General features: G+C 36.3%; 1 protein-coding gene across 1 annotated transcript in view; it reads left to right on the top strand.

Annotated features, from left to right (window-relative positions):
- Positions 1-4: 4 nt before the first annotated feature.
- Positions 5-9,872, top strand: part of RFX6 (regulatory factor X6) — a gene marked incomplete at its 5' end in the record, with an annotated part of 35,700 nt that continues 25,832 nt past the window's right edge. Inside the window, 3 exons of the mRNA XM_010176767.1 lie at positions 5-66; positions 1,625-1,748; positions 3,297-3,358. Of these exons, the coding sequence (XP_010175069.1) occupies positions 5-66; positions 1,625-1,748; positions 3,297-3,358 (248 nt within the window). The remainder of the gene's footprint in view (positions 67-1,624; positions 1,749-3,296; positions 3,359-9,872) is intronic.

Below are 9,872 nucleotides of genomic sequence, written 5' to 3'. Positions count from 1 at the left end.
TGCGAAGAAGAGCATCACGCAGATCATGAAGGACAAGAAGAAGCAGACGCAGCTCACCCTGCAATGGTAGGGCTCCGGCGGCGACAGCCCGCCGCCCGCCCCCGCCCCCGGAGCCCGAGCCGGAGCCGCGACGGGGCCACCGGCAGCCGCTGTGTCCCTCAGGCCCAAGGCGACATCTCTCCAACAGCTGAGCCGGCGACAAGGGCTACACCCCACAATTCTTTTAGAAATACTTGTCATTTGTGAGGTTGTGGAATGTTTGGTTAGTTGGTTGGTTGTTTTAGTTTGGTTTGTTTGTTTGTTGAGGTTTTCTTTTTTTTTTTTCGAATAAGCCTCCTCTACAAATAAGGACATTCCCCAAATTTCTGCTTTTTTTACATTGACAGAGCTGTATCAGTTAACAGAAGCGTCTGTCATTGTCTCAGTACATGGCTATCCATGAAACGTATCGAAAAAAATGTAGAAACGAAACATTACTTAAGAATTACATTTGTGAATAGATGTTTTAATTATCCTTTAAGGCTACGACTGTTAGATTTTTCACTGTCTTATAATGTTGTTGGGGTTTTTTTACGTTTTATTCTACCATACATGGAAGCCCTCAGTTTACTTCATTTTATCTGGGCAAAAACTAACCAAATAAGAGGTCAAATTCTGCAGACATTAATTGATAAATGTTTCTATTAAAGTGCACTTGAAATTAGAGAGGAGTGCTGTTGAATTAAATGTGAACTTAGTTACCAAATGCAGACTGTAAATCTAGATTTTTTTCCTTCTAACTGAAAAATGAGAGTAATCCAAATTGCTCAGTTACTTACTCTAGTTTACATATAACTTCTGAGTGCAAATCTTAGCCATTTGAGTCTTGCAAGTTAGTGCAAAATTATTCAGTTTGCAGCATTTACTACACAGTATTTTCTTACAGATTTGGGTAGTTCGAGAAATAAATTTATTGCACTTATCCCAGGAGGAGCAAATAATGTAAACTGATGAAGAACAGAAACAGGACAACAGTGAAATACCCAGCTGTTACCAAGAGTTTGGTTCAAGTGAAGACAGACAGTTTTTTACTTTAGTTTTTGAAATTTTACTTTAATCACTGTCACTAGGCACTTGTATTCTGTAAACTGATTGGGAAGCTACATAAAAATGCACCCCCTTCAGAAAAAGGCAGTTCTTTGCTTTGCAGTATGATTTGGTCAAGAAACAGTTTCAGGTTCAGCATGGAAATTAAAAAGCAAAAGTAAGAGGAAAAGAGACATTAGCCCAGGTGTTAAAGATACAGTGGGACAGAAGATGCAAGTTCAAGCCCCTGCTCTGTTCCTAAAATATATGAATACTTTATATTTCAAACCTCAAAATATAAATATATTAATATTTATATTGTATGTTTCAAACCTCACTCCAGGTTTTACATATTCTGCAACTAACCTAAGCACCAAGCGTGGAGTCAGTCTTTAGTGTCTGTCTTGTTCAGGAGAAACTCATCTGTGTGCTCTCGTGGAATTCTTCCGTAAAAAATAAAAAAAAAAAAAAAGAGGGCAGTACCAAAAACCAAAAGGAAAATAAATTCAGGAGATATGGCCTGTTGCTTCTTACTCTGGTAATTTCTTTCTCTATACAGGCTGGAAGAAAACTACATTGTCTGTGAAGGAGTTTGTTTACCAAGATGCATCCTTTATGCCCATTATTTAGACTTCTGCAGAAAAGAGAAGCTGGAACCTGCCTGTGCTGCAACTTTTGGGAAGGTAAAGAGTAAATGCCTTCATAATTTGTTGGATTAATTCTTTGATAAAATCACCATTTAGTACACTTGTGTCAAAATTCTCAAATTCACATGTTTTTCTACTACTAATGTACAGGGAATCAGACTAATTACACTGTTCCATATTAAGGGATTTCATGACATCAGCTTTAGGAGAATGAAACTGAAATTCCCTTTGATTTATTGTTACTTCATACAAAAAAAAGGGCATTCTCTCGGAGAGCTTTTTTTTTTCCTTTTTTGATGATGGCATTAATGGGGTTCTTTCCGCAAAACCAGATCTGACATGGACAACACTTTTAATTATGCTAAAGGCAGTGTAAAGTGAGATGTGACACAAAAAGCAATACAAAAAGGGGAATAAAAATTAATAACACAAAGAGCTCTTCAATGAAAAATTGTTGATTCATCCTCTTTTCTACCCTTCTCTACAATTAATCCTGAAATCATTTAATGAAAGGGAGATGTGAACTCTCCAAATTAAATCCTGCATAGTTAGTGAAACAGGAAACCAAAAATGCTTCAAGGATCATCTTTTTTTAAACACTGCTGATCTAGTAATTGTTCATACATCGCAAAATGCATTAATTTAATTAAATAATAATAATGGATTTAAAATCCTGTTCATAAAATGTTCACTTACTGATTTTTTCCTCTTGAATCAGATATACTGAGAAAGTGTACATCTAATTTTAATGACACAGTTTCATGAACAAGACAATAGCTTTCCATTTAAACCTTATTTTGACAGTGATCTATCTATTAGATGTATCTGTTAGATCTACCTCTATTACCAAATTACTTTTTTACTTAATAAATCTTTTGCATTAGGCATCATTCTTTACAGGAAGAGTAAGATGTTTTTAGGGCACTAATCTCAATCTCAGGAGTCTAGTGACTGAATGTTTTGCTTGACTTGGATTAAATCACATAACATGAATTCTTTATGTGCAGCATAGAGCTAGCTAACAGAAACTTTTGTAAGGGTTTCAGTGAGCGTAAATAAGTTTAAGACTGTCCAGCACTTTGATAGTGGAGGGCACAGAAGTACCTGTGAAGCAAATATTTGCTTGCTTTAACCTTCAGATCGCAATTTTCAAATAAAAAATCAATTCATTTTTAGTTGTTTGACTTTGAAAACAGAATAGCTAGAGAGCAGATCTTTCCCTGGTCCTGTTTAGATCTCTGAAGCAAAAGGTACAGTTGTACTTCAGGGACCTGAATGAAACAAGATCCTGGTGAAGAAAACTAGATTTTAAATTGTAGAACTGAAAGCAGAAAGGAAGAACATGTGGGAAGGGTGGGAAGGAGTTTATGTGTGGAAATACTGGAGATATGCAGCAAGATGGACTAGGATGGAAGGACCCCTGCGGTGTAAAACGTGCTTAATTGTTTATGTTGTGATGCAAGTGTCACAAATATTTATTCATGAACTACATTAGACCATATGTTTGCACTACGATTTTTCTATGGACAGATTGCTAAGAAAAGATACCCGTGTTAGAAATTAATACAGTTGTTTTCTCTTTAGACCATTCGCCAGAAATTCCCTCTCCTTACCACAAGGCGGCTTGGAACCAGGGGCCATTCAAAGTAAGGCACAATTATTTGTGTATCCACTTACAAAACACATTCTAGGAATGGCACGTATTTCCATGTCTCCAAAATATATACTAATTGGAAGGGGGTTTATTCAGATGACAAGCTGCAAGTGATAACTTTCATGAACATGATGAAACTGATACAGAGTTTGAGTTTGAAAACATTACTGCAGGCATTATTTCTAAAATGAAACTGATTAAGCTTCTAAAACTTGTCATTGTATTTACAGAGCCATGCATCTGTTGCAAATTTATGTCAAAAGGTTATATATGAAAAAGTTATATAGTACGTGTATCTTTGTTACAGCTGTTAATCTTTCTATAAATAATGTGCAATTTAACTATGATTTTATTTGCCTTTTGTGATCCTAACAACTTTCCTTGTGTTCTCTACATAACAATATGGATTAATTTAAAGACAATAGAAAAAAGAATTATCTTAAATTGAGAAGAAGGTAAAGAGAAGAAATAGCCAGTCGATTCCACCTTAATTGGAACTGGCACTGGAGATGTAATTTGTGAATTTTAGGTTTTGTTGCACTATAAACAAAGGTGGGGAAGATTTTAAATTCCAAATTTTTACAGAGTCATTTTATTTCTTGAGTATGTTTCAAGTATTTATTGTAAATAATGATTAATAAAAATAATGCAAAGGCAATAAAAGCTACATAGAATCCTAGAATGGTTTGGGTTGGAAGGGACCTTAAAGATCATCTAGTTCCAACCCCCCTGACATCAGCAGGGACACCTTCCACTAGACCAGGTTGCTCAAAGCCTCATCCAGCCTGGCCTTAAACACTTCCAGGGAGGGGGCATCCACAGCTTCTCTGGGCAACATGTTCCAGTGTCTGACCACCTTCACAGTAAAGAATTTCTTCCTAATGTCTAATCTAAACCTGCCCTCTTCCAGTTTAAAACTGAATATTTTTCTTTTTTAGCAGAGGACAGTTCTTGCATAGTTTCTGTCACAGTCTTACAAATTTGTAATTTATTGATTTTTTTCAAGAGAGAGTACACAATCTGTATTGTATAGAGGAAAACTGAAACTGAAGTTAATTTCTCTTTTTGTAGATGATCTATAGATGCTGAATAGAGGGGTTTTAAGGAGAGTTACTTTTGGAAAGGTTATTTATAGGGGAAAAGAGAGATTTCATATATTGTCTGCTGTGATGAAATTCAGCTATGGTTACAGGCATAAGCTGATGTCGACTTGGCCAGCTTTGCAAACGGACATTTGCTGCTGGTGTTAGGTTTAAAATTTTAGGAGATTTGGCATTCATAATCTGTGCAGCAATATTTGACAACCTACTAATTCATCAGTGCCTTGGTTAAGTCTTAGTCAGGCTCATAACCCAACATATTTAAGAGAACCACTTTCAAATTATAATGAATTAAATTACACAAAGGGAAAAGTCTCCCAAATGCTCATCATGTTTTTAATCTGACATATCTAACAAATTCATAAACAAGATCCAATCAAGATACAGTTTTCCAAAACGTATCACATTGTCCTGGTTTTTGCTAGGATAGGGTTAATTTTCTTCTTAGTAGCTAGAAAGCCCTGTGCTTTGGTTTCAGTGAGGATTGTTATGAGAACAATGTTGATAACACACAAGGACACTGTGCTTGGGCAGTTTCCAAGAAGAGAGGACTGGAAGGGGGGGGTAGAGAAGAAAAGTGCAGTAGTTAGTAAAACCCAGAATTGACAGTTGGATGTGCCAATAAAATATTCCATATCGTATTATGTCATGTTTAGTATATTAACCGGGGCTGACTGGAAAGGGGGGGGATTCTCTCAGGAATTGCTCGGGCTCGTTTTTCCGGGATTGTGATTTCAGTTTCTGGGTTCCTTTTCACTCCTCTGGGATCATTATCAGTGGGTGGTGAGCAATTGTGCTGTGCATCACTCATATATATAGTTGCTATAATTATTACTCTTATTATTATTATTTTATTTTTACTCTAACTATTAAATTGTTCTTATCTCAACCTACAAGTCTCCTCACCTTTACCCCTCCAATCTCCCCAATTCCCTGGGGAGGGGGGGAAGTGGGTCGGGGGGCTGCAAGTGGCTGGGTCTTGTTTGGCTGCCAGCTAAGTTAAACTATCACACACATGTCTGCATAATTTAAAAAACAGTAAGTCAGTGTCTATTAAATAAAGGTGTATGTTTCACATCTAGTTTTTGACATGGGAATCTAGCTACAGAATTAATTATGTTGGGCCATGTGTCACTATATTCCCCTTTTCTCGAAGACATTTAACAGTATTAGCTCAGAAATACCTCATGCCCAACATTTCTTTGGCAGATCCCATATCCCTACTGACCTTGATGGTATTATCTGCCATATTTTCATATGGATTAACTGTTCTTGAACAATTTCCTCAAAGAGATGAGGCATCAGCAGGTTTTGTTTGAACATCTGGCATTTGTTTCTCCCTATTTTTTTAACCAGAGTTTTCTTCAGAGACTTTTCCTCTACAATTCTTATTTCCACTAAGAAACATTTACGTTGTTCTTGCTGTGCAAAAAAGGATCTCACAAAAGCACAAGTGACAATATCTCAAATTCAGAGACCGAATACAGCAGCAAGTAGTCATAGAGAAGTGGCAGTATAAATAATAATCTCTGATTATCTCTCTCTCTCTGATGTTGTGGACCATATTATTCTCAGAAACACAGGCTCACTGAGTAGCAAATTAATTTCTGCTTTTGCCAAGTAGCAGTTACTCACACAAATACAATTTACATAAGTATTGCCATTAAATTAATAAGCAAATTAAGAGACTGTTCGTAAGTTTTGATAAACAACTAGTTACCCTCTGCTTTTATGTCAGCATGGGCTCTAAATGTTTTAAGCTGTTTCTGTATGGAACAAAGCTGGGTTACTGGGACTAGTAAGAGACACTTCTTACTAGCAATTAAATCTTGCTTTTTTAAGCATGGTAATGTAGTGACATTGTTTTTGTTCTGTCATCGCTGTCATTATTTCAATATAATGTTAGTAGGAGCAGTAATAGTACTGACTGTTCCTGACAGTGATGTTTCATATGTCAGTATTACCTAGGAATTCTGATAATTGTCCAGGACTCTACTAAGCCAGATGCTGCAAAAGCATGAAAGGAAAATGACAATTCCTGTCCAGTGGAATAATTGTTCTTATGTTGCAGAGAAAAGCCAATTCCCCAGGAATAAAATGCCTCATTGGACACTGCATGCATACACAGTAACATATCAATAGAGCCTGGCTGTGGTCAGAAGAAAGCAAGGAAAATCCGTTCCCTTTTCCATCATCTTCAAGGTGACAGAAATTGTTTTTCTCCCAAGAAACAAAGCCAAGCTCTTTCTAGCATTCTCATGAGTATGAATTGGATTTGGTGTGGGATACAGCTGCTGCTCTAAGGTGTGAGATAGATGCACAAATGTTAGTTCCTCCTCTGATTTAAAGCAGCATTTATCATCTCCAGTCCTGGGCAAGGAGAGACTTAAAATGGGTCTAATAGGTCCTAGAACTTTGATCTGCAGAGTACAGGTGTCTCTCTGTGTTTACATCCAACAACCCATTTGTAGAAAAATGTCAGTACTAAAACATTCATTTAAACATTTAGCCAAGAAGGTATGAAACAATCTTATTAACAGAGTTCATTCATCTCTCATGCCCATGCTTGTCATTCCAGATTGCTGAATGTAGGGGAAGTTTTCTATATCCTTGCTGAGGGGAGAGGACACAGCACAATAAATACGGCAAACTGCTCTTAAATTAGTATTTCTTAAGCAACAGTTGTATGTGCAGCAGGTTCTGAATCCACCTTTTTGCATAGGTAATATTGAACATAGTGTGGTCACTGCTAGAATTCAGTTATAATCTTGACGGTACGTGAATTACCTGGAGCAGCTCTCCGGGAAAATGTACATACTGCTCAGGCCATACACACACAAGACTGTTTGAGCTCAAGTTACAATTTAATTTATTTGTAGATTTTGATCAATGATGAATCTTAGCTTTTATCCATCATGTCTGAAAACTATTATCTTATTTATTAGGAGTGATTTAGTGGGTTAATAAAACTGATATGGCAGCTGGCCCTGTGATAACAAGTTATTGCAAGTCCCTGAACAGCTTAAGCCAATCATTTCCTTATCAGCTATCATTTGTGTCAGTGTATGCTTAAATCAGAGCTACTACTTGCGTAGGAACATATGTTACAACAAACCACTGAAATTAAAACAGGAAAGCAGTTCAGTCCATTTTTTTAGAGGTTTGTTAAGAAAATTGAGAATAAGTTTCTTATGATGACTGGTTTCATTTTTTTAGTTATACATGAAAAATATAACATAGTAAAATACATATATATTGTACATACACATAGAAATATGCATATGAAGAGACACAAAGAAAGTACTTGAAGTTGTACATTAAGGATGTTATTGGTGTGTCTGGGATGGGTACACTACTCTCAGCAAGGAATCCAAAATTTAGCTAATTAGCTAAATCAGGCTATTTAGCTAATTAATTTGACTTGTAAGAGATAAAAATCTTTATACCTTATTACTGTCTAAAATATTGCAGGCATAGCTTGAAAAGTCTGGATTATAATTTTTGTAATTGCTTCTGTGTTATGACTGGAAAGCTGTGGTTTTTAGAACTAAAAATTCAGCTACTCAGATCACTGAATAAAGTTAGAATGATAACTGCTGTGCCTTTAAGACACACTGAATAGGTACTGAAAATATCTATTCCTTTCATAACAAAATGTGGCAATGGTAAATACTGATATCTTGGGGTATTCCAGAACAGGGACAAGTATTTTTGCCCACCGCTGGAAACCTGAGAATCCAAATCATGCAACAGTTCCCATTTCTAGCCCAAATATGTTAATACTGATTTAGATGTTGAATAATCTAAATATTGAATCCTAACTTTGTAAAGAAGTAATGCTTTTCCTTGGCCTCTGGACCACTCCAACTTTAGCAGGAAGAAATTCCAGATTTGTGGTGAAAGTGTGAAGTTTTATTTTTAGAATTTAAAAAAAGGCATGTGATTGGAACTGGGAGATTTACGGTGTTGGTACGAGATATAGGCAACTGCTTGCTTACCTGGCCAATGACAAATGTGCAGATAACATTGTTAAGGAAGCAGTCACAGCTCTATTTTGCTTTTCATCCTGTTAGTGCACAACCTTTACAATGTCAAGACTAAGTAAATGCTGTTATTTCAAAGAATCCATACATGTGTATTTTCAATAGCTCTTCTGTCTCATCTAAAATTACTCCATTTTCATGAAAGAAAAAAATGTTCATGCCTTTAGCATTTGTGTCAGAACTCTGTCAAATATTAGGAATTTCCAGATCCAGGTCTTTGGCCCAAGTCTATCTGTTTAACACTCCTAAACCAAAAGCAGTAGTTGAAAACTTCCAGGACTTTAATTTACAACATAGGTAACACAGTACTGTATGTGAAACAGAGGAAAACTATCTAGCATTATGACATTTAATGAAAGATCCTATTGGCATACTAAAATGCCTAGAGGTGTCATTTTGCTTTGATCAGACAACTCTGACTTTAATGGATAAAACCAGAACTGTTATGAGCAGATGGTCCTATGTCTGAGCTTCTGAATACTAACAGGTATTTAAAAATGGTCAGTTCACAACATCACCATCCCTCAGAAAAATACACTTATGAGGCAAGAAAACTAAGAGTAAAGAAATAGGTGGGAAACTCTCGGCCTTTCTGTGGGTCGCCAGGTACCACTGCAATCTGGTGGTGTTAAGTAGACTCATCAGTTTCAGAGAAAGAGTAAAAGCTGTGTCATTTAACAGCAGCCACTTTCAGTCATGTTTCTTGACTGTGAAATCCTGAATGCACACAAGAAACTGTCCAGAAGCAGAATTGCTATTTCAGCTGAGAATTTCAGAGCTACCTAGGCTAAGCAAATATATCATCCTAATGAACATTTTCTTAAATATTATTTGTATCTAATGTGTTAAGTCAGCTTTATAAATATAAAGCATTTAAGGGTTTTGTTCTTAACTGTGACTGCCCAATACAAGAACAAACAGTAAGATTGTGGGTATTTTTTTTAAACAGACATCATCAGGAACAGCAGAGATGAGCTGAAAACTTTTTTTATGTGTTCTATGAACTATTTGCTGGGGACTTTGTGTCTTAAGAGTGTGTTTCTTCAAGCTTTTGAGAAGTTTGAGTGAGATTAGTGCAATGCATTGTGGAGTGTTACCTCTGTGTTAGGCTTGGTTTACATGCAGTGTTCTTGAACTACAAGTGTTAGTTTGAAACAGTTCAGTTCAACCAGCTGCCGTGGTGTTCTGAAGCTAACTTTAGTAAAAAACAAGTGATCCCAAGTATACTGTCCATAACATTCTTAGACAAATTTGGTTTAACACAATCAATTTTAAAATCTATTGAGTGGAATTTATATGACAGGGCCTATCACCTTTGACAGATGAACTCAAGCAAACTTTGGTATGACTGCTTAGAAATAGC

Source organism: Antrostomus carolinensis, unplaced genomic scaffold, assembly GCF_000700745.2.
Source record: "Antrostomus carolinensis isolate BGI_N321 unplaced genomic scaffold, ASM70074v2 scaffold8821, whole genome shotgun sequence".
NCBI lineage: Eukaryota > Metazoa > Chordata > Aves > Caprimulgiformes > Caprimulgidae > Antrostomus > Antrostomus carolinensis.
Note: the sequence above shows the minus strand (reverse complement) of the source record. Positions and strands in the feature narration are given on the sequence as shown.